A 25,808-nucleotide genomic window follows, 5' to 3' on the forward strand; every position below is an offset into this window, starting at 1 on the left:
CACTTGGAGGTGTTTAACGTCCCTCTGTTTTAAACCTTGATATCCTGAGGTGGAGGTGTTTAACGTCCCTCTGTTTTAAACCTTGATATCCTGAGGTGGAGGTGTTTAACGTCCCTCTGTTTTAAACCTTGATATCCTGAGGTGGAGGTGTTTAACGTCCCTCTGTTTTAAACCTTGATGCCCTGAGGTGGAGGTGTTTAACGTCCCTCTGTTTTAAACCTTGATATCCTGAGGTGGAGGTGTTTAACGTCCCTCTGTTTTAAACCTTGATATCCTGAGGTGGAGGTGTTTAACGTCCCTCTGTTTTAAACCTTGATATCCTGAGGTGGAGGTGTTTAACGTCCCTCTGTTTTAAACCTTGATATCCTGAGGTGGAGGTGTTTAACGTCCCTCTGTTTTAAACCTTGATGCCCTGAGGTGGAGGTGTTTAACGTCCCTCTGTTTTAAACCTTGATATCCTGAGGTGGAGGTGTTTAACGTCCCTCTGTTTTAAACCTTGATATCCTGAGGTGGAGGTGTTTAACGTCCCTCTGTTTTAAACCTTGATATCCTGAGGTGGAGGTGTTTAACGTCCCTCTGTTTAAACCTTGATATCCTGAGGTGGAGGTGTTTAACGTCCCTCTGTTTTAAACCTTGATATCCTGAGGTGGAGGTGTTTAACGTCCCTCTGTTTAAACCTTGATATCCTGAGGTGGAGGTGTTTAACGTCCCTCTGTTTTAAACCTTGATGCCCTGAGGTGGAGGTGTTTAACGTCCCTCTGTTTTAAACCTTGATATCCTGAGGTGGAGGTGTTTAACGTCCCTGTTTTAAACCTTGATGCCCTGAGGTGGAGGTGTTTAACGTCCCTCTGTTTTAAACCTTGTTATCCTGAGGTGGAGGTGTTTAACGTCCCTCTGTTTTAAACCTTGATGCCCTGAGGTGGAGGTGTTTAACGTCCCTCTGTTTTAAACCTTGATATCCTGAGGTGGAGGTGTTTAACGTCCCCCTGTTTTAAACCTTGATGCCCTGAGGCTCTCTCCTACTGCCCTGTATTGTAGCACCTCTAAATGACAGGAGACTGTGGCCTATTAAAGTAGCACTCCTCTGTTTGTCCACGTACCTGCACCACCTCCTCGCCCTGCAGGGCTTCGATCTGTCGCGGTCGTCTCTGGCGGTCACTGTTCCCGTGTCCCAGCTTCCCGTAGTCTCCATCTCCCCAGCTGAACACCTCGCCACTCTCCGTCAGCGCCATGGAGTGGCCGTCACTACCACACGACGTCACCAGCTGGGTCACCACAAAGCCTGGGGGGGAGACAGACAGACAGACAGAAAGACAGACAGACAGACAGACAGACAGACACAGGCAATAGACAAATGTTAGAGCTCTGGTCCCCTAACAGAAAGCAGCTCTGCAGCGGGGGCTCTGGTCCCCTAACAGAAAGCAGCTCTGCAGCGGGGGCTCTGGTCCCCTAACAGAAAGCAGCTCTGCAGCGGGGGCTCTGGTCCCCTAACAGAAAGCAGCTCTGCAGCGGGGGCTCTGGTCCCCTAACAGAAAGCACCTCTGCAGCAGGGGCTCTGGTCCCCTAACAGAAAGCAGCTCTGCAGCAGGGGCTCTGGTCCCCTAACAGAAAGCAGCTCTGCAGCGGGGGCTCTGGTCCCCTAACAGAAAGCAGCTCTGCAGCGGGGGCTCTGGTCCCCTAACAGAAAGCAGCTCTGCAGCGGGGGCTCTGGTCCCCTAACAGAAAGCAGCTCTGCAGCGGGGGCTCTGGTCCCCTAACAGAAAGCAGCTCTGCAGCGGGGGCTCTGGTCCCCTAACAGAAAGCAGCTCTGCAGCGGGGGCTCTGGTCCCCTAACAGAAAGCAGCTCTGCAGCGGGGGCTCTGGTCCCCTAACAGAAAGCAGCTCTGCAGCAGGGGCTCTGGTCCCCTAACAGAAAGCAGCTCTGCAGCGGGGGCTCTGGTCCCCTAACAGAAAGCAGCTCTGCAGCAGGGTAATTACCTCCTCTCCTCATCTCTTCTTCACCATCAATACCTTTAAAACACTGGACTCATAGTAAATCCTCCACTACTGCATTCACCCTGTTTCCTTATCAGTGCAAATGAGAGGAAGGAGACAAGGAGAGGAAGGAGACAAGTAGAGGAAGGAGACAAGGAGAGGAAGGAGACAAGGAGAGGAAGGAGACGAGTAGAGGAAGGAGACGAGTAGAGGAAGGAGACGAGTAGAGGAAGGAGACAAGTAGAGGAAGGAGACAAGGAGAGGAAGGAGACGAGTAGAGGAAGGAGACAAGTAGAAGAAGGAGACAAGTAGAGGAAGGAGACAAGGAGAGGAAGGAGACAAGTAGAGGAAGGAGACAAGGAGAGGAAGGAGACAAGTAGAGGAAGGAGACGAGTAGAGGAAGGAGACAAGTAGAGGAAGGAGACAAGTAGAGGAAGGAGAGGAAGGGGACAAGGAAACAAGTAGAGGAAGGAGATAAGTAGAGGAAGGAGACAAGGAGAGGAAGGAGACAAGTAGAGGAAGGAGAGAAGTAGAGGAAGGAGACAAGTAGAAGAAGGAGACAAAGTAGAGGAAGGAGACAAGTAGAGGAAGGAGACAAGTAGAAGAAGGAGACGAGTAGAGGAAGGAGACAAGTAGAGGAAGGAGACAAGGAGAGGAAAGAGACAAGGAGAGGAAAGAGACAAGGAGAGGACGGAGACAAGGAGAGGAAAGAGACAAGGAGAGGAAGGAGACAAGTGAGGAAGGAGACAAGTAGAGGAAGGAGACAAGGAGAGGAAGGAGATAAGGAGAGGAAGGAGACAAGGAGAGGAAGGAGACAAGGAGAGGAAGGAGACAAGGAGAGGAAGGAGACAAGTAGAGGAAGGAGACAAGTAGAGGAAGGAGACGAGTAGAGGAAGGAGACGAGTAGAGGACTATTGAGATGCAGTCCCCAATTGCGTACCTTGCAATGCTGAGATGACGGTGATTACATGCAGATCATCAGAGTTGCCCTGTCCCAGTCTGCCGTAGCTGCCCTCCCCACAGGCTAACACTGTCCCGTTAGCCTGAATCACAAACGTACAGTTCTGACCACACACCACCTAGAGAGAAGAGAAGAGGGGGGGCAGGGAGGGAGGGAGAGAGAGAGAGAGGGGGGGGGGGGGGGGGGGGAGTAGAGTTCAGTTCACAACATGACAAATAGATAACACTGTGTCCTGACCAGAATCATTTAGAAGAATCATCTAAGAATAGGACTGACCAGGCCACCAGAGAGGACATCAGACTAAATGATCACCTACAGATGTTGCATGTTTAATTCCTAACTCGGTCTCCTTTTTCAGCCTCAGGAGACAGACACAAGCCCCAGTAGCTTCATCACTCCAGAGGTTCTGAGACAGTGTCGTCTGATGAAGGTGTTCAATCTAATAGGATTTATATGATGTAGTTGTAATGGGATCATCACAACCATGGAGAGTAGGGCGAGAGGGTATCATGTGTATAGTTTGTCTACCTGTTGTGCCTGAGAGAAGGAGGGTGGTAGTGTGTACCTGTTGTGTCTGAGAGAAGGAGGGTGGTAGTGTGTACCTGTTGTGCCTGAGAGAAGGAGGGTGGTAGTGTGTACCTGTTGTGCCTGAGAGAAGGAGGGTGGTAGTGTGTACCTGTTGTGCCTGAGAGAAGGAGGGTGGTAGTGTGTACCTGTTGTGCCTGAGAGAAGGAGGGTGGTAGTGTGTACCTGTTGTGCCTGAGAGAAGGAGGGTGGTAGTGTGTACCTGTTGTGCCTGAGAGAAGGAGGGTGGTAGTGTGTACCTGTTGTGCCTGAGAGAAGGAGGGTGGTAGTGTGTACCTGTTGTGTCTGATAGTAGGAGGGTGATAGTGTGTACCTGTTGTGTCTGAGAGAAGGAGGGTGGTAATGTGTACCTGTTGTGTCTGAGAGAAGGAGGGTGGTAATGTGTACCTGTTGTGCCTGAGAGGAGGAGGGTGGTAGTGTGTACCTGTTGTGCCTGAGAGAAGGAGGGTGGTAGTGTGTACCTGTTGTGCCTGAGAGAAGGAGGGTGGTAGTGTGTACCTGTTGTGTCTGAGAGAAGGAGGGTGGTAGTGTGTACCTGTTGTGCCTGAGAGAAGGAGGGTGGTAGTGTGTACCTGTTGTGTCTGAGAGAAGGAGGGTGGTAGTGTGTACCTGTTGTGTCTGAGAGAAGGAGGGTGGTAGTGTGTACCTGTTGTGCCTGAGAGAAGGAGGGTGGTAGTGTGTACCTGTTGTGCCTGAGAGAAGGAGGGTGGTAGTGTGTACCTGTTGTGCCTGAGAGAAGGAGGGTGGTAGTGTGTACCTGTTGTGCCTGAGAGAAGGAGGGTGGTAGTGTGTACCTGTTGTGCCTGAGAGAAGGAGGGTGGTAGTGTGTACCTGTTGTGCCTGAGAGAAGGAGGGTGCGGTGGTGGGCACCAGGATGTTTCTGCCAGCCTCTGCCAGCTGTCCATGTCTACCAGCTCCCCACAGAAACACGTCACACTTCCCTCCCAGGTGCCAGTCCTGGAGACAAACAGCAGAAACATAGAGAGCTCATTGTCTGTCACAACAGGGTCCATCAACATCTAGCATACAGCACCAAACCAGCTTGGGATATACAACTTTGTTGTGTCAACATGTCATAGATTGTATCTAGAGATCTGAAACTAATTAAAAACATTAACACGTAAAGCAGCAAACCCAAAACTGAAAAGGGCTTACCTCAGGTCTGGAGGTGGCCCAAGACATGATCTGTTCATCCATACCAGACACCCATTTACTGTTGTCCTGTACAGAGAAGAGAGTATTCATCTACAGAGACATCTTGGCATTGCTCCCCTCACAGAGCTCTTGTCTGACCCACCAGTTTGAATACGCTATTGGATACTTTGTCAAACCTTGACAGTTTACAGCCCAAATGTTGGCGTCGGGTAAGTTTGGCTTTATACATAGCTTGGGCTCTCTCTCTCGGGGTATGCGAGAACACATGGTCAGACGAGGAGAGAGCAGTAGGAGTAGCAGTGTTTTCGTCAACCACTTTGAAAAGAAGGTTGACGACATCCGATCCTCGTTTGTTAAGTCTAATGACACTGCTGGTCCTACTCACACTGCCCTACCCTATGCTTTGACTTCTTTCTCCCCTCTCTCTCCAGATAAAATCCTGCGACTTGTGACTGCAGGCCGCCCAACAACCTGCCCGCTTGACCCCATCCCCTCCTCTCTTCTCCAGACCATCTCCGGTGACCTTCTCCCCTACCTCACCTCGCTGATCAACTCATCCTTGACCGCTGGCTATGTCCCTTCCGTCTTCAAGAGAGCGAGAGTTGCACCCCTTCTCAAAAAACCAACACTCGATCCCACTGATGTCAACAACTACAGACCAGTATCCCTTCTTTCTTTTCTTTCCAAAACTATTGAGCGTGCCGTCTTTAGCCAACTCTCTTGCTATCTCTCTCAGAATGACCTTCTTGATCCAAACCAGTCAGGTTTCAGGACTGGTCATTCAACTGAGACTGCTCTTCTCTGTGTCACGGAGGCTCTCCGCACTGCTAAAGCTAACTCTCTCTCCTCTGCTCTTGTCCTTCTAGACCTGTCTGCTGCCTTTGATACTGTGAACCATCAGATCCTCCTCTCCACCCTCTCCGAGCTGGGCATCTCCGGCGCGGCTCACTCCTGGATTGCGTCCTACCTGACCGGTCGCTCCTACCAACTGGCGTGGCGAGAAGCTGTCTCCGCACCACGTGCTCTCACCACTGGTGTCCCCCAGGGCTCAGTTCTAGGCCCTCTCCTATTCTCGCTATACACCAAGTCACTTGGCTCTGTCATATCCTCACATGGCCTCTCCTATCATTGCTACGCTGACGATACACAACTAATCTTCTCCTTTCCCCCTTCTGATAACCAGGTGGCGAATCGCATCTCTGCATGTCTGGCAGACATATCAGTATGGATGACGGATCACCACCTCAAGCTGAACCCTGGCAAGACGGAGCTGCTCTTCCTCCCGGGGAAGGACTGCCCGTTCCATGATCTCGCCATCACGGTTGACAACTCCATTGTGTCCTCCTCCCAGAGTGCGAAGAGCCTTGGCGTGACCCTGGACAACACCCTGTCGTTCTCCGCTAACATCAAGGCGGTGACCCGATCCTGCAGGTTCATGCTCTACAACATTCGGCGAGTACGACCCTGCCTTACACAGGAAGCGGCACAGGTCCTAATCCAGGCACTTGTCATCTCCCGTCTGGATTACTGCAACTCGCTGTTGGCTGGCCTCCCTGCCTGTGCCATTAAACCCCTACAACTCATCCAGAATGCCGCAGCCCGTCTGGTGTTCAACCTTCCCAAGTTCTCTCACGTCACCCCCCTCCTCCGCACACTCCACTGGCTTCCAGTTGAAGCTCGCATCCGTTACAAGACCATGGTGCTTGCCTATGGAGCAGTGAGGGGAACGGCACCTCCGTACCTTCAGGCTCTGATCAGTCCCTACACCCAAACGAGGGCATTGCGTTCATCCACCTCTGGCCTGCTGGCTCCCCTTCCTCTGCGGAAGCATAGTTCCCGCTCAGCCCAGTCAAAACTGTTCGCTGCTCTGGCACCCCAATGGTGGAACAAGCTCCCTCACGACGCCAGGACAGCGGAGTCACTCACCACCTTCCGGAGACATTTGAAACCCCACCTCTTTAAGGAATACCTGGGATAGGATAAAGTAATCCTTCTACCCCCCCCCCCCCCCAAAAAAAAAAAAAAATTAGAAAAAAATAAAAAAGATAAAAAATTAAAATAAAACATTTGTAAAGTGGTTAACCCACTGGCTATAGGGTGAATGCACCAATTTGTAAGTCGCTCTGGATAAGAGCGTCTGCTAAATGACGTAAATGTGCCCTTGAGCAAGGCACTTAACCCTAATTGCTCCTGTAAGTCGCTCTGGATAAGAGCGTCTGCTAAATGACTAAAATGTAAATGTAAATGTAAAGAAACAAGGCAGCTTCTAGCCCAAATGTTGGTTACATCTTAAAGAAACAAGGCAGCTTCTAGCCCAAATGTTGGTTACATCTTAAAGAGACAAGGCAGCTTCTAGCCCAAATGTTGGTTACATCTTAAAGAGACAAGGCAGTTTATAGCCCAAATGTTGGTTACATCTTAAAGAGACAAGGCAGCTTCTAGCCCAAATGTTGGTTACATCTTAAAGAAACGAGGCAGCTTCTAGCCCAAATGTTGGTTACATCTTAAAGAAACGAGGCAGCTTCTAGCCCAAATGTTGGTTACATCTTAAAGAGACAAGGCAGCTTCTAGCCCAAATGTTGGTTACATCTTAAAGAGACAAGGCAGTTTATAGCCCAAATGTTGGTTACATCTTAAAGAGACAAGGCAGTTTATAGCCCAAATGTTGGTTACATCTTAAAGAAACAAGGCAGCTTCTAGCCCAAATGTTGGTTACATCTTAAAGAGACAAGGCAGCTTCTAGCCCAAATGTTGGTTACATCTTAAAGAAACGAGGCAGTTTCTAGCCCAAATGTTGGTTACATCTTAAAGAGACAAGGCAGCTTCTAGCCCAAATGTTGGTTACATCTTAAAGAAACGAGGCAGTTTATAGCCCAAATGTTGGTTACATCTTAAAGAAACGAGGCAGTTTCTAGCCCAAATGTTGGTTACATCTTAAAGAAACAAGGCAGCTTCTAGCCCAAATGTTGGTTACAGCTTAAAGAGACAAGGCAGTTTATAGCCCAAATGTTGGTTACATCTTAAAGAAACAAGGCAGCTTCTAGCCCAAATGTTGGTTACATCTTAAAGAGACAAGGCAGTTTATAGCCCAAATGTTGGTTACATCTTAAAGAGTGACTGAATGCACCCGATTCCACATGTGTTTTTCTGTTGCTACTTAAGAAAAAACAGATTTCAGTCTTGGGGGGTGTGGTTCGATGTGGCAATTACTGATGTTTGCCCCCCCCCCCCCCCCATGAGACGCCATAGGAACAAAGACAGTAACACTTCCTCAAAATAGTCTAAGAGATGAATCTAAGATAACTCAAGAAATCTATAATTAATTCAGAAGATTTTGCGGAGGAGGTTTTAGTCGCGAATTTTACATCTGTCTAAGGTGTTTGGTGCAGTATTTCTCGAGTAAAAAAAAATGCGTGACGTGTTTTCGTACGCAACCAAAGTCCGATCCGCTGGACTGCTAGGCAGGTCTGTCTCCCCTTGTGTTCTGCAACAGGATTGGATAGAGCGCAATCACCGCAGCTGTTCATTCCGTATTAGTGGGCATTGTGGAAATCAAAACCCAACCCTCCAGTAAGTCCTAGCCAACTCCTGTACTGTTTGGAAGATACTGACTCTATGACCAAAATTAACCTACTTGCACTTTTTTTTGTAAATGTTGGTACTTTAATACATGTTTCTGACTAATATCGATGTCATAAATGATATGGTGGTCCTCTGTAGCTCAATTGGTAGAGCATGGCGCTTGTAACGCCAGGGTAGTGGGTTCGATCCCCGGGACCACCCATACGTAAAAATGTATGCACACATGACTGTAAGTCGCTTTGGATAAAAGCGTCTGCTAAATGGCATATTATTATTATTATTATTATTATATGGTGTTTTCAATGAGAGAAGTTGAAACCTCACCATGAGCAGTGCCATCTCCTCCTTGGGCACAGGCTCCAGGTCGGGAACAGCAAAGGCCTCTGGGAATGTGTTGCCCCGAGCCAGGGCCTCCGCTGCCTTCACAGTGGTGGAGAAGCAGTCCAGCCAGGCCCACTCGCTGGGTGACCAGGTACAGGCTGCTGGCTCCAGGGGACAGAGGCGGAGGTGGGGGGCCACGGGAGGGGAACACAGCAGCAGGTCCAGGCGCAGTCCCACGGCCAGGGAGGCCAGGCACTGCATGTAGGGGCTGTGAACCAGCTGTTCTCCACACAACACATGGGGCTGGAGGAGGGAGGAGGGGAGAGGTACACATTTAGACTTGGGGTGTTATAAACATATGTTATCGTAACTGCTAACTACGACTACCAACTACGGTGAAAAAATAAGATTCAAAAAGGAAGAAGGTAGCCTTCGACAGTTGTGATCGATTCACTTGGAATGAAACTGGGCTTTTATTTACTTTCAAATAACACACACACACACACACACACACACACACACACACACACACACACACACACACACACACACACACACAGGTACCTTCTCGTATGCATACTGCTCTTGCAGCATTACAGGCAGCCTCTCCAGAAAGGCTCTCATGCACGGAGCCATGTTCAATCCCACAACCCCCTGTTTCTTCAGCGCCGTCCGGCAGGTGGCTAGCACCTGGTGAGAGGACATGAAGTCTGTGGAGCAGTTCACCACCAACACATCCTGAGGATAAACACAACAAAAGAACCATGAAAGTCAGCCAAGAGTACAAATACATACCAGAAGCCTATTTAACCCATACTGCAGTATCCTTTAGTCAGAGTGGAGTCAGTCCATACCGTAGTATCCTTTAGTCAGAGTGGAGTCAGTCCATACCGTAGTATCCTTTAGTCAGAGTGGAGTCAGTCCATACCGTAGTATCCTTTAGTCAGAGTGGAGTCAGTCCATACCGTAGTATCCTTTAGTCAGAGTGGAGTCAGTCCATACCGTAGTATCCTTTAGTCAGAGTGGAGTCAGTCCATACCGTAGTATCCTTTAGTCAGAGTGGAGTCAGTCCATACCGTAGTATCCTTTAGTCAGAGTGGAGTCAGTCCATACCGTAGTATCCTTTAGTCAGAGTGGAGTCAGTCCATACCGTAGTATCCTTTAGTCAGAGTGGAGTCAGTCCATACCGTAGTATCCTTTAGTCAGAGTGGAGTCAGTCCATACCGTAGTATCCTTTAGTCAGAGTGGAGTCAGTCCATACCGTAGTATCCTTTAGTCAGAGTGGAGTCAGTCCATACCGTAGTGTCCTTTAGTCAGAGTGGAGTCAGTCCATACCGTAGTATCCTTTAGTCAGAGTGGAGTCAGTCCATACCGTAGTATCCTTTAGTCAGAGTGGAGTCAGTCCATACTGTAGTATCCTTTAGTCAGAGTGGAGTCAGTCCATACCGTAGTATCCTTTAGTCAGAGTGGAGTCAGTCCATACCGTAGTGTCCTTTAGTCAGAGTGGAGTCAGTCCATACCGTAGTATCCTTTAGTCAGAGTGGAGTCAGTCCATACCGTAGTATCCTTTAGTCAGAGTGGAGTCAGTCCATACCGTAGTATCCTTTAGTCAGAGTGGAGTCAGTCCATACCGTAGTATCCTTTAGTCAGAGTGGAGTCAGTCCATACCGTAGTATCCTTTAGTCAGAGTGGAGTCAGTCCATACCGTAGTATCCTTTAGTCAGAGTGGAGTCAGTCCATACCGTAGTGTCCTTTAGTCAGAGTGGAGTCAGTCCATACCGTAGTATCCTTTAGTCAGAGTGGAGTCAGTCCATACCGTAGTATCCTTTAGTCAGAGTGGAGTCAGTCCATACCGTAGTATCCTTTAGTCAGAGTGGAGTCAGTCCATACCGTAGTATCCTTTAGTCAGAGTGGAGTCAGTCCATACCGTAGTATCCTTTAGTCAGAGTGGAGTCAGTCCATACCGTAGTATCCTTTAGTCAGAGTGGAGTCAGTCCATACCGTAGTATCCTTTAGTCAGAGTGGAGTCAGTCCATACTGTAGTATCCTTTAGTCAGAGTGGAGTCAGTCCATACTGTAGTATCCTTTAGTCAGAGTGGAGTCAGTCCATACCGTAGTATCCTTTAGTCAGAGTGGAGTCAGTCCATACCGTAGTATCCTTTAGTCAGAGTGGAGTCAGTCCATACCGTAGTGTCCTTTAGTCAGAGTGGAGTCAGTCCATACCGTAGTATCCTTTAGTCAGAGTGGAGTCAGTCCATACCGTAGTGTCCTTTAGTCAGAGTGGAGTCAGTCCATACCGTAGTATCCTTTAGTCAGAGTGGAGTCAGTCCATACCGTAGTATCCTTTAGTCAGAGTGGAGTCAGTCCATACCGTAGTATCCTTTAGTCAGAGTGGAGTCAGTCCATACCGTAGTATCCTTTAGTCAGAGTGGAGTCAGTCCATACCGTAGTATCCTTTAGTCAGAGTGGAGTCAGTCCATACCGTAGTATCCTTTAGTCAGAGTGGAGTCAGTCCATACCGTAGTATCCTTTAGTCAGAGTGGAGTCAGTCCATACCGTAGTATCCTTTAGTCAGAGTGGAGTCAGTCCATACCGTAGTATCCTTTAGTCAGAGTGGAGTCAGTCCATACCGTAGTATCCTTTAGTCAGAGTGGAGTCAGTCCATACCGTAGTATCCTTTAGTCAGAGTGGAGTCAGTCCATACCGTAGTATCCTTTAGTCAGAGTGGAGTCAGTCCATACCGTAGTATCCTTTAGTCAGAGTGGAGTCAGTCCATACCGTAGTATCCTTTAGTCAGAGTGGAGTCAGTCCATACCGTAGTATCCTACATTGACTTTAGCAGTTCAGTACCAGCCCATCCTGACGATATGTAGAGACATATGAGACATTTAAGAACCATAACCCTTCAACCATAACCCTTCAACCATAACCCTGGGGCCGGTAGCCTGGCGGGTAGGAGCGATGGGCCAGTAACCGAAAGGTTGCTGGAATCGAATCCCCGAGCTGACAAGGTAAAAATCTGTCATTCTGCCCGAGCAAGTTAACATAACAACGAACGGCCATCTAGTGAACTGATTCTGGTTCCACCTCACCTTTGACCTGTTGGAGCAGACGGCCACGCCCACATCTGGGATCCAGACTATGTTCTGGATGGCTCCTGACCCGGCTACTACTGTCTGGAGTACTGACCCGTCCTGTTACACACACAATGACCGTAGTGAAAAAGTATTCAGTGTTTTTAAACAGGTTTTACAGGAAAGTGACCACACACAGCTAAAAGTGCTTATTTGAGCAACAGTCCATTAAGTTTGTCTAAACATTGTTCAAATAAGATCCAGGAAGTATACTGTTATTCTTTAAACCTCTAGAACAAACTCCTAGCACATGGTGAACACTGTTTCCTCTGTGTGTGTGTGTGTGTGTGTGTGTGTGTCTGTGTCTGTGTCTGTGTGTGTGTGTGTGTGTGTGTGTGTGTGTGTGTGTGTGTGTGTGTGTGTGTGTGTGTGTGTGTGTATCTGCATTGGTCTCTGCTTGCGTATCGTGTCTGTTCGTGTGTGTGTGTGTGTGTGTGTGTGTGTGTGTGTGTGTATCTGCATTGGTCTCTGCTTGCGTAACGTGTCTGTTCGTGTGTGTGTGTATGTTCGTGTGTATGTGTGTGTGTGTGTGTGTGTGTGTGTGTGTGTGTGTGTGTGTGTGTGTGTGTATATCTGCATTGGTCTCTGCTTGCGTATCGTGTGTGTCCGTGTGTGTCCTCACCCGTAGGGACCAGATGTTCATGAGGCCTCCCACCCCTCCAGACACCAGAGCCAGGCCGTCTGGGCTGAAGGCTACTGTCCTGACGGGGGTGATATGACCCTTCAGTTGGAAGACATACACCGCCCCCTCACCACGCCTACTGGACCTCTGCTGCTGGGGCACGCACGTGCACACACACACACACACACGCGCGCACACACACAGACACACACACACACACACACACACACACACACACACACACACACACACACACACACAATTGGGTGAGGAGGAAAATATTAGCTTTTGAAAAGCTGTACCTGACACAACTGATCAAATCTGGATACAGTTTAGAATTTGTACCGATTAAACACTTAGGGGTAGAAGTTTCCTCCCCCTAACCACAGATCTAGTCTAATCCAATTCCAACCTTCTCCATTAGTAGGGCTAAACAATATCTGACCCTGAAACCAGTGGTTAGGAAGACACTTCTACCTACTACCGAGTTATCGTACCTTGCGTTTGGCTTTGGGTTCGTTATCCCTCCAGCCCTCAGAGCCAGAAGAGGTGGATTCTGGGAAGGCAGAGGCGTCTTGAGGCACAGTCCAGACTGACACCAGTCCGTTTTGGCAACACCTGGAATAACAAACGCAACCTCCTGTTAAATAGCGCTCTTACAAATGTGTGTGTTTGTATTACTATACCTGTGGGGACATTGGGAGACCTTGTGGAAGCAGAGCCTAAGAAAATGTAGATATCCACACTTTCTTTTCAATTCGATTCTATTTTTATTCCTCTTTCTGGAAAAACAGAGTGTCCTCGCATTCAAGCAGTACCAGATTAGAACTGAGGAGCGAGAAGGTTAGCCTTGTGAAAGTATCCGAGTGTCAGTTATCCACACTGGTACAGAGACTGTTTAACCTGACCACAGAGCGCTGAACGCAACAAGGTCAGGGATATAACACTGATTATGAATGGTTGTGGGCTGACAGTCTGATTAAACACAGCACTACTGCACATTTCTACTGTCTGTCTGTCTGCCTGACCTGGCTAAGTGGACTGGCTGAGTAAGTGGGAGTAGAATTCAGCATAGTACAGTCCACTAAAGACATCTATAGTCCACTAAAGACATCTATAGTCCACTAAAGACATCTATAGTCCACTAAAGAAATATATAGTCCACTAAAGACAACTATAGTCCACTAAATACATCTATAGTCCACTAAAGACATCTATAGTCCACTAAAGATATATATAGTCCACTAAATACATCTATAGTCCACTAAAGACATCTATAGTCCACTAAAGATATATATAGTCCACTAAATACATCTATAGTCCACTAAAGACAACTATAGTCCACTAAATACATCTATACATTTACATTTACATTTTAGTCATTTAGCAGACGCTCTTATCCAGAGCGACTTACAGTTAGTGAATACATTTTATTTTTTTATACTGGCCCCCCGTGGGAATCGAACCCACAACCCTGGCGTTGCAAACGCCATGCTCTATCAACTGAGCTACATCCCTGCCGGCCATTCCCTCCCCTACCCTGGACGACGCTGGGCCAATTGTGCGCCACCCTTGAGTCTCCCGGTCGCGGCCGGCGGTGACAGAGCCTGGATTCGAACCAGGATCTCTAGTGGCACAGTTAGCACTGCGATGCAGTGCCTTAGACCACTGCGCCACTCAGGAGCCAGGAGCCAGGAGCTAAAGACATCTATAGTCCACTAAAGATATATATAGTCCACTAAAGACATCTATAGTCCACTAAAGACAACTATAGTCCACTAAATACATCTATAGTCCACTAAAGATATATATAGTCCACTAAATACATCTATAGTCCACTAAAGACAACTATAGTCCACTAAATACATCTATAGTCCACTAAAGACATCTATAGTCCACTAAAGATATATATAGTCCACTAAAGACATCTATAGTCCACTAAAGACAACTATAGTCCACTAAATACATCTATAGTCCACTAAAGATATATATAGTCCACTAAATACATCTATAGTCCACTAAAGACAACTATAGTCCACTAAATACATCTATAGTCCACTAAAGACATCTATAGTCCACTAAAGATATATATAGTCCACTAAAGACATCTATAGTCCACTAAAGACATATATAGTCCACTAAAGACATCTATAGTCCACTAAAGATATATATAGTCCACTAAATACATCTATAGTCCACTAAAGACAACTATAGTCCACTAAATACATCTATAGTCCACTAAAGACATCTATAGTCCACTAAAGATATATATAGTCCACTAAAGACATCTATAGTCCACTAAAGACAACTATAGTCCACTAAATACATCTATAGTCCACTAAAGATATATATAGTCCACTAAATACATCTATAGTCCACTAAAGACAACTATAGTCCACTAAATACATCTATAGTCCACTAAAGACATCTATAGTCCACTAAAGATATATATAGTCCACTAAAGACATCTATAGTCCACTAAAGACAACTATAGTCCACTAAATACATCTATAGTCCACTAAAGATATATATAGTCCACTAAATACATCTATAGTCCACTAAAGACAACTATAGTCCACTAAATACATCTATAGTCCACTAAAGACATCTATAGTCCACTAAAGATATATATAGTCCACTAAAGACATCTATAGTCCACTAAAGACAACTATAGTCCACTAAATACATCTATAGTCCACTAAAGATATATATAGTCCACTAAATACATCTATAGTCCACTAAAGACAACTATAGTCCACTAAAGACATATATAGTCCACTATAGACATCTATAGTCCACTACAGTCCAGTTCAGTTCCATACTTGACTAAAACGTAATTCATGAATACCAATACAGTCCAGTCTGGTTGAATACTCTACGTACGTGGCCAGCATGTTGAGAGGTCTGGCTCCGTGTCCAGCCAGGCCACACCAGGCCACTCCATTGACCTGGGCAGGGTGGGTTAGGATCTGTAGACACTTCCAGGCTGCTCCAGGGCTGGACCCGGACCCAGGGCTGGACCCGGACCCAGGGCTGGACCCGGACCCAGGGCTGGACCCGGACCCAGGGCTGGACCATAGCTTCACCACCTCCTCTTTGGCACAGGTCAACAGCATCTGACCACTAGGATCCCACTTCATACTGGTGATGGACTCCTGGGAGAGACACACATCATCATAATAATAATCATCATCATCATCATCATCATCATAATAATAGCATTCATACTACTACTAATAATAATACTATAAATAATCATAATAACAATACTACTACTAATAATAATAATAATCATAATAATCATAATCATAATAACAATATTTAATAATACTACTAATAATACTAATAATAATAATATTAATAGATAATAATTATAATAATAATAACAATAATAATCAATAATAATCAATCATACTACTACTAATAATAATAATCATAATACAAATCAATAGCATTTGTAGAGCGCTTTTCATTTACAGACAGAAAACCCACAGCTCTTTACATTGTGAGGAACCATTAAAAGAACCAGGTTTTAATAATAAAACATGAAGATATCTAGTGACCCCCCCCAAAAAATTGTAAAGTGGTTTTCCCACTGGCTATAGGGTGAATGCACCAATTTGTGAGTCGTTCTGGATAAGAGCGTCTGCTAAATGACGTAAATGTGCCCTTGAGCAAGGCACTTAACCCTAATTGCTCCTGTAAGTCGCTCTGGATAAGAGCGTCTGCTAAATGACTAAAATATAAATGTAAATGTAAAAACATGAAGATATCTAGTGACCTAGTACTATACGAGATACACAGGAGGGGACAGAGACTAAAAACATGAAGATATCTAGTGACCTAGTGCTATACGAGATACACAGGAAGGGACAGAGACTAAAAACATGAAGATATCTAGTGACCTAGTACTATACGAGATACACAGGAGGGGGACAGAGACTAAAAACATGAAGATATCTAGTGACCTAGTACTATACGAGATAGACAGGAGGGGACAGACACTAAAAACATGAAGATATCTAGTGACCTAGTACTATACGAGATACACAGGAGGGGACAGAGACTAAAAACATTAAGATATCTAGTGACCTAGTACTATACGAGATACACAGGAGGGGGACAGAGACTAAAAACATGAAGATATCTAGTGACCTAGTACTATACGAGATACACAGGAGGGGGACAGAGACTAAAAACATGAAGATATCTAGTGACCTAGTACTATACGAGATACACAGGAGGGGGACAGAGACTAAAAACATTAAGATATCTAGTGACCTAGTACTATACGAGATACACAGGAGGGGACAGAGACTAAAAACATTAAGATATCTAGTGACCTAGTACTATACGAGATACACAGGAGGGGACAGAGACTAAAAACATGAAGATATCTAGTGACCTAGTACTATACGAGATACACAGGAGGGGACAGAGACTAAAAACATGAAGATATTTAGTGACCTAGTACTATACGAGATACACAGGAGGGGACAGACACTAAAAACATGAAGATATCTAGTGACCTAGTACTATACGAGATACACAGGAGGGGGACAGAGACTAAAAACATGAAGATATCTAGTGACCTAGTACTATACGAGATACACAGGAGGGGGACAGAGACTAAAAACATGAATATACAGTGGGGAAAAAAAGTATTTAGTCAGCCACCAATTGTGCAAGTTCTCCCACTTAAAAAGATGAGAGAGGCCTGTAATTTTCATCATAGGTACACGTCAACTATGACAGACAAAATGAGAAAAAAAAATCCAGAAAATCACATTGAAGGATTTTTAATGAATTTATTTGCAAATGATGGTGGAAAATAAGTATTTGGTCAATAACAAAAGTTTCTCAATACTTTGTTATATACCCTTTGTTGGCAATGACACAGGTCAAACGTTTTCTGTAAGTCTTCACAAGGTTTTCACACACTGTTGCTGGTATTTTGGCCCATTCCTCCATGCAGATCTCCTCTAGAGCAGTGATGTTTTGGGGCTGTCGCTGGGCAACACAGACTTTCAACTCCCTCCAAAGATTTTCTATGGGGTTGAGATCTGGAGACTGGCTAGGCCACTCCAGGACCTTGAAATGCTTCTTACGAAGCCACTCCTTTGTTGCCCGGGCGGTGTGTTTGGGATCATTGTCATGCTGAAAGACCCAGCCACGTTTCATCTTCAATGCCCTTACTGATGGAAGGAGGTTTTCACTCAAAATCTCACGATACATGGCCCCATTCATTCTTTCCTTTACACGGATCAGTCGTCCTGGTCCCTTTGCAGAAAAACAGCCCCAAAGCATGATGTTTCCACCCCCATGCTTCATAGTAGGTATGGTGTTCTTTGGATGCAACTCAGCATTCTTTGTCCTTCAAACACGACGAGTTGAGTTTTTACCAAAAAGTTATATTTTGGTTTCATATGACATTCTCCCAATCCTCTTCTGGATCATCCAAATGCACTCTAGCAAACTTCAGACGGGCCTGGACATGTACTGTCTTAAGCAGGGGGACACGTCTAGCACTGCAGGATTTGAGTCCCTGGCGGCGTAGTGTGTTACTGATGGTAGGCTTTGTTACTTTGGTCCCAGCTCTCTGCAGGTCATTCACTAGGTCCCCCCGTGTGGTTCTGGGATTTTTGCTCACCGTTCTTGTGATCATTTTGACCCCACGGGGTGAGATCTTGCGTGGAACCCCAGATCGAGGGAGATTATCAGTGGTCTTGTATGTCTTCCATTTCCTAATAATTGCTCCCACAGTTGATTTCTTCAAACCAAGATGCTTACCTATTGCAGATTCAGTCTTCCCAGCCTGGTGCAGGTCTACTATTTTGTTTCTGGTGTCCTTTGACAGCTCTTTGGTCTTGGCCATAGTGGAGTTTGGAGTGTGACTGTTTGAGGTTGTGGACAGGTGTCTTTTATACTGATAACAAGTTCAAACAGGTGCCATTAATACAGGTAACGAGTGGAGGACAGAGGAGCCTCTTAAAGAAGAAGTTACAGGTCTGTGAGAGCTAGAAATCTTGCTTGTTTGTAGGTGACCAAATACTTATTTTCCACCATAATTTGCTAATAAATTCATTAAAATCCTACAATGTGATTTTCTGGATTTTTTTCCCTCAATTTGTCTGTCATAGTTGACGTGCACCTATGATGAAAATTACAGGCCTCTCTCATCTTTTTAAGTGGGAGAACTTGCACAATTGGTGGCTGACTAAATACTTTTTTTCCCCACTGTATCTAGTGACCTAGTACTATACGAGATACACAGGAGGGGGACAGAGACTAAAAACTTTTACCTAAGGTATAGGACCATCAATAGACGATGTGTTAGTTTCTATGTGGTGTTTTGTCCCAGCGGTGTGTTTACGCTACAGAGCAAAAAACTCTGACACTGGGCCAGAAAGTCTAGGTTCTAATAAATGTATGGACTTATGGACTTTTTGTCTCACTCACGTTGATTCCTACAACAATGAAAGTCAGGAAAGATTAATGGATAGAGAAATTCTCTACAACTAACAAGCATCTATCTGTGTTAGCTTCTAGGAAACTTTGGAATACTGTCTTGCTGTGTATAGTATGTTATATAGAGATGGTGTTGACCTTATGGGCATCTATGACCACGATGGCTCCTTTCTCCAGAGGCTCTTTGGTTCCAATCAGCAGCTTCCCGTCAGCGTAGCCCACAGCGAACGGCCTGTCCTCACTGTACCAGGCTATGTTCATCACTGCCACTGCAACAGAAAAACAACCAAGTTCAGATCATGGAATACCTACATAATATTGTCGTCATGCACACAAAATATATCAAAACGGTCAAACATCTGATCAGGATAGTCACAAATGAAGATGATTTCAGATCAGCGTATGGTCAAACATCTGATCAGGAGAGTCACAAATGAAGATGACTTCAGATCAGTGTCTGATCAAACATCTGATCAGGATAGTCACAAATGAAGATGACTTCAGATCAGTGTCTGATCAAACATCTGATCAGGATAGTCACAAATGAAGATGACTTCAGATCAGCGTATTAGAGTAAGCCTTGAAGTAAAAGCATACGATCAACAACACAAGAGACACACACTTCTCACGTTTATGTGAAAACTGGGGACCTGCCAATCCACCCTCCAGACTACATACCATCTTTCCTGTAGCAGTGCTCCAGCTCCGTGCGGTGCATGGTGCAGGCGTCATGGACCTCTATCAGGCCCAGGGATCCATCCATACGTCCCACCAGCAGCACATCCTTGGGTTCCCCACACCACAGGGACACGGCTTCCCCCTCCGGCCAGGCCAGAGCTGACACCCAGTGGGGCTGCACGTCCAGCAGACCCTTACCGCCTGGTGGAGGGGGTCAGAGTGGAAGGGTTAAAAGGTCAGATAGATTCTAATATAAAACCACAGGGACAAGGCCTCCGCCCCCAGCCAGGTTAACGCTGACACCCAGTGGGGCTGCACGTCCAGCAGACCCTTACCACCTGGTGGAGGGGGTCAGAGTGGAAGGGTTAAAAGGTCAGATAGATTCTAATATAAAACCATTAACATCTGAACTCAGGCATTTGGCTGACTGACAATTACAATTTAGCAGACACTCTTATTCAGAGTGGCTTACAGTGCATTTAACTACGGTAGGTTAAAACAACCACATCTATGGTAGACTAGGCAATATAACATCCTACGACACTGGGGGGCGACTTCCTGCATGAAGTAATAAACATTGTCTGAATGACCCAACTGGGTGTCTATTACCAAAGACATGCCTCCAGGGAGGACCACACATTGACCCAACTGGGTGTCTATTACCAAAGACATGCCTCCAGGGAGGACCACACATTGACCCAACTGGGTGTCTATTACCAAAGACATGCCTCCAGGGAGGACCACACATTGACCCAACTGGGTGTCTATTACCAAGTGTGGACATGCCTCCAGTGAGGACCACACATTGACCCAACTGGGTGTCTATTACCAAAGACATGCCTCCAGGGAGGACCACACATTGATGAAGAGCCAACAGAGACAGTATTGGCAGAACTGAATGATGTTGTTGTGAGCAGGAAATTACCCGCTGTTTAGAATGACGCCATATTGCTGAGTCTACCTTTAAGGGAGTACATAATAATAATAAGATAATGTAGTTTGAGCCAACTAATAACTAACAAGGCTTCATAACAACTAAATGATACGAATTAAGCTAAGTTGAAGATCGCGCGACCCTTCTAACTCTGAATACAAAGGGAGTGTTGCGGTGCTGTAAAGGAGTTGGTAACATGCCAAAGGCAGCAACAGAAGGAGTTGGTAACATGCCAAAGGCAGCAACAGAAGGAGTTGGTAACATGCCAAAGGCAGGAACAGAAGGAGTTGGTAACATGCCAAAGGCAGGAACAGAAGGAGTTGGTAACATGCCAAAGGCAGGAACAGAAGGAGTTGGTAACATGCCAAAAGCAGGAACAGAAGGAGTTGGTAACATGCCAAAGGCAGGAACAGAAGGAGTTGGTAACATGCCAAAGGCAGCAACAGAAGGAGTTGGTAACATGCCAAAGGCAGCAACAGAAGGAGTTGGTAACATGCCAAAGGAGTTGGTAACATGCCAAAGGCAGCAACAGAAGGAGTTGGTAACATGCCAAAGGAGTTGGTAACATGCCAAAGGCAGGAACAGAAGGAGTTGGTAACATGCCAAAGGAGTTGGTAACATGCTAAAGGCAGGAACAGTGTGACGTGATCGTCAGATCTCATAGGAGTGTTATTGGTGCCTCCCACCCCACGGGCTACAGAACCCCATCCACGGGCTACAGAACCCCACCCACGGGCTGCAGAACCCCATCCACGGGCTACAGAACCCCATCCACGGGCTACAGAACCCCATCCACGGGCTACAGAACCCCATCCACGGGCTACAGAACCCCACCCACGGGCTACAGAACCCCACCCACGGGCTACAGAACCCCATCCACGGGCTACAGAACCCCATCCACGGGCTACAGAACCCCATCCACGGGCTGCAGAACCCCACCCACGGGCTACAGAACCCCACCCACGGGCTACAGAACCCCATCCACGGACAGATGGTCTGGGCTGTGTCTAGGGCTCCATCCTGGAAACAGAGCCCGAGTCTCAAATGGCACCCTTATCCCTCTACAGCGCACTCCTTTTGACCAGGGACTATATGGATGGCTCCGGTCAAAAGTAGTGCACTTAGAAGGGAATAGGGTGCCATTTGGGACGCCAGCAGAGCCTGGTGATGAGAGCCCCAAGGCCTATCAAACTTTACTGGAGAAAATCAATTGTTAATATGTTTCCCACCTGCACTACACAGACCTCCAACAGTCTGATAGAAGACGCTCAGAGGGCTAAAACACAAGCTAATACAAAGCTTCCACCAAAAAACACATTCTTTTAAACTATTCAATAAAAGTGTCTTCCATAAACGTGGCTTGATCAAACATACAGCAATTCTAGTTAAAGGTAAAAAAAATACAAATACAAATTAAAAAAGGTTTCTGAACCTCGAATAGCTACAGTATGTGTGTGTCTGTGTGTCTGTGTGTCTGTGTGTATGTGTGTGTATGTGTGTGTCTGTGTGTGTCTGTATGTATGTGTGTGTCTGTGTGTCTGTGTGTATGTGTGTGTATGTGTGTGTCTGTGTGTGTCTGTATGTATGTGTGTGTCTGTGTGTATGTGTGTGTATGTGTGTGTCTGTGTGTGTCTGTGTGTATGTGTGTGTCTGTGTGTATGTATGTATGTATGTATGTATGCGTGTGTATGTATGTATGTACGTCAGTGTCAGTATGTATTGTGTCTCTCACCGTTGACCTGCCAGATGTTGACTAGTTTCTCCATGGCAGCAGCCAGGTATTTCCCTGAGACGCTCCAGACCAGAGGAGACAGACTGGGGTCGCCTGGGGAACCAAGACACTGCCCACCCTCCTCTGGAGAACCATCACTGGGGACACGGACACGGACACACACACACACACACACACAGAGACACACACACACACACACACACACAGAGACACACACACACACACACACACACACACACACACACACACACACACACACACACACACACACAGAGACACAGAGACACACACACACACAGAGAGACACACACACAGAGAGAGAGACACACACACAGAGAGAGAGACACACACACACACACAGAGAGACACACACACACAGAGAGACACATACACACACACACAGAGACACACACACACACACACAGAGACACACAAACACAGAGAGACACACACACACACACAGAGAGACACACACACACACAGAGAGACACACACAAACAGAGAGACACACACACACACAGAGAGACACACACACACAGAGAGACACACACACACACAGAGAGACACACACACACACAGAGAGACACACACACACACAGAGAGACACACACACAGAGAGACACACACACACACACAGAGACACAAACACACACACACAGAGAGACACACACACACAGAGAGACACACACACACACAGAGACACACACACACACATAGAGACACACACACACACAGAGACACACACACACACACACACACAGATAGACACACACACACAGAGAGACACACACAGAGAGAGACACACACACACACACAGAGTAACATAAAAATTTGAGTCATTTAGCAGAAGCTCTTATCTAGAGAGACTTCCAGTTAGTGCATTCATCTTAAGATAACCAGGTGAGACAACCACATATCTCAGTCAGCACATTGTTTTCCTCAGTAAAGTAGCTCTCATACAGTCAGAGCTAGTAGGAAAGACAAGTGTGAGTGACTTAGAGACAACGCTGTCAGCATATACATGACAACAGACATTAGGAGACGGCACACACAGGAGACGCAACACACACACACACAACACTTCTGTAACATGTTGGCTTATATAGTAGACTGAAAGGGTTAGACAAGTCTGTAGTCTGTAGTAGACTGAAAGGGTTAGGGTTAGAGAAGTCTGTAGTCTGTAGTAGACTGAAAGGGTTAGAGAAGTCTGTAGTCTGTAGTAGACTGAAAGGGTTAGGGTTAGAGAAGTCTGTAGTCTGTAGTAGACTGAAAGGGTTAGGGTTAGAGAAGTCTGTAGTCTGTAGTAGACTGAAAGGGTTAGGGTTAGAGAAGTCTGTAGTAGACTGAAAGGGTTAGGGTTAGAGAAGTCTGTAGTCTGTAGTAGACTGAAAGGGTTAGGGTTAGAGAAGTCTGTAGTCTGTAGTAGACTGAAAGGGTTAGGGTTAGAGAAGTCTGTAGTCTGTAGTAGACTGAAAGGGTTAGAGAAGTCTGTAGTCTGTAGTAGACTGAAAGGGTTAGGGTTAGAGAAGTCTGTAGTAGACTGAAAGGGTTAGGGTTAGAGAAGTCTGTAGTCTGCAGTAGACTGAAAGGGTTAGGGTTAGAGAAGTCTGTAGTCTGTAGTAGACTGAAAGGGTTAGGGTTAGAGAAGTCTGTAGTCTGTAGTAGACTGAAAGGGTTAGGGTTAGAGAAGTCTGTAGTCTGTAGTAGACTGAAAGGGTTAGGGTTAGAGAAGTCTGTAGTCTGTAGTAGACTGAAAGGGTTAGGGTTAGAGAAGTCTGTAGTCTGTAGTAGACTGAAAGGGTTAGGGTTAGAGAAGTCTGTAGTCTGTAGTAGACTGAAAGGGTTAGGGTTAGAGAAGTCTGTAGTCTGTAGTATACTGAAAGGGTTAGAGAAGTCTGTAGTAGACTGAAAGGGTTAGGGTTAGAGAAGTCTGTAGTCTGTAGTAGACTGAAAGGGTTAGAGAAGTCTGTAGTAGACTGAAAGGGTTAGGGTTAGAGAAGTCTGTAGTCTGTAGTAGACTGAAAGGGTTAGAGAAGTCTGTAGTAGACTGAAAGGGTTAGGGTTAGAGAAGTCTGTAGTCTGTAGTAGACTGAAAGGGTCAGGGTTAGAGAAGTCTGTAGTAGACTGAAAGGGTTAGGGTTAGAGAAGTCTGTAGTCTGTAGTAGACTGAAAGGGTTAGGGTTAGAGAAGTCTGTAGTCTGTAGTAGACTGAAAGGGTTAGAGAAGTCTGTAGTCTGTAGTAGACTGAAAGGGTTAGAGAAGTCTGTAGTCTGTAGTAGACTGAAAGGGTTAGAGAAGTCTGTAGTCTGTAGTAGACTGAAAGGGTTAGGGTTAGAGAAGTCTGTAGTCTGTAGTAGACTGAAAGGGTTAGGGTTAGAGAAGTCTGTAGTAGACTGAAAGGGTTAGGGTTAGAGAAGTCTGTAGTAGACTGAAAGGGTTAGGGTTAGAGAAGTCTGTAGTCTGTAGTAGACTGAAAGGGTTAGGGTTAGAGAAGTCTGTAGTCTGTAGTAGACTGAAAGGGTTAGGGTTAGAGAAGTCTGTAGTCTGTAGTAGACTGAAAGGGTCAGGGTTAGAGAAGTCTGTAGTCTGTAGTAGACTGAAAGGGTCAGGGTTAGAGAAGTCTGTAGTCTGTAGTAGACTGAAAGGGTTAGAGAAGTCTGTAGTCTGTAGTAGACTGAAAGGGTTAGAGAAGTCTGTAGTCTGTAGTAGACTGAAAGGGTTAGAGAAGTCTGTAGTCTGTAGTAGACTGAAAGGGTCAGGGTTAGAGAAGTCTGTAGTAGACTGAAAGGGTTAGGGTTAGAGAAGTATGTAGTCTGTAGTAGACTGAAAGGGTCAGGGTTAGAGAAGTCTGTAGTCTGTAGTAGACTGAAAGGGTTAGAGAAGTCTGTAGTCTGTAGTAGACTGAAAGGGTTAGAGAAGTCTGTAGTCTGTAGTAGACTGAAAGGGTTAGAGAAGTCTGTAGTCTGTAGTAGACTGAAAGGGTTAGGGTTAGAGAAGTCTGTAGTCTGTAGTAGACTGAAAGGGTTAGGGTTAGAGAAGTCTGTAGTCTGTAGTAGACTGAAAGGGTCAGGGTTAGAGAAGTCTGTAGTCTGTAGTAGACTGAAAGGGTTAGAGAAGTCTGTAGTCTGTAGTAGACTGAAAGGGTCAGGGTTAGAGAAGTCTGTAGTCTGTATTAGACTGAAAGGGTCAGGGTTAGAGAAGTCTGTAGTCTGTAGTAGACTGAAAGGGTTAGAGAAGTCTGTAGTCTGTAGTAGACTGAAAGGGTTAGAGAAGTCTGTAGTAGACTGAAAGGGTTAGGGTTAGAGAAGTCTGTAGTCTGTAGTAGACTGAAAGGGTCAGGGTTAGAGAAGTCTGTAGTCTGTAGTAGACTGAAAGGGTTAGGGTTAGAGAAGTCTGTAGTCTGTAGTAGACTGAAAGGGTTAGGGTTAGAGAAGTCTGTAGTCTGTAGTAGACTGAAACGGTTAGGGTTAGAGAAGTCTGTAGTCTGTAGTAGACTGAAAGGGTTAGGGTTAGAGAAGTCTGTAGTCTGTAGTAGACTGAAAGGGTTAGGGTTAGAGAAGTCTGTAGTCTGTAGTAGACTGAAAGGGTTAGGGTTAGAGAAGTCTGTAGTCTGTAGTAGACTGAAAGGGTTAGGGTTAGAGAAGTCTGTAGTCTGTAGTAGA

At 46.0% G+C, this 25,808-nt stretch overlaps 1 protein-coding gene across 1 annotated transcript in view; it reads right to left on the reverse strand.

Moving 5' to 3' along the window:
- The window catches only part of LOC311116059 (putative E3 ubiquitin-protein ligase HERC1), a 233,569-nt gene that overhangs the window by 30,493 nt on the left and 177,268 nt on the right, over nt 1-25,808 (reverse strand). Inside the window, 13 exon segments of the mRNA XM_084191189.1 lie at nt 1,101-1,282; nt 2,915-3,053; nt 4,352-4,477; nt 4,676-4,741; nt 8,582-8,881; nt 9,143-9,316; nt 11,671-11,772; nt 12,335-12,487; nt 12,832-12,952; nt 15,218-15,489; nt 18,941-19,071; nt 19,481-19,681; nt 22,147-22,283. Of these exon segments, the coding sequence (XP_084047315.1) occupies nt 1,101-1,282; nt 2,915-3,053; nt 4,352-4,477; nt 4,676-4,741; nt 8,582-8,881; nt 9,143-9,316; nt 11,671-11,772; nt 12,335-12,487; nt 12,832-12,952; nt 15,218-15,489; nt 18,941-19,071; nt 19,481-19,681; nt 22,147-22,283 (2,104 nt within the window).

The sequence above is a fragment of the Coregonus lavaretus genome (genome assembly GCF_964263955.1).
Source record: "Coregonus lavaretus genome assembly, contig: HAP1_SCAFFOLD_315, whole genome shotgun sequence".
Classification (NCBI taxonomy): Eukaryota; Metazoa; Chordata; class Actinopteri; order Salmoniformes; family Salmonidae; genus Coregonus; species Coregonus lavaretus.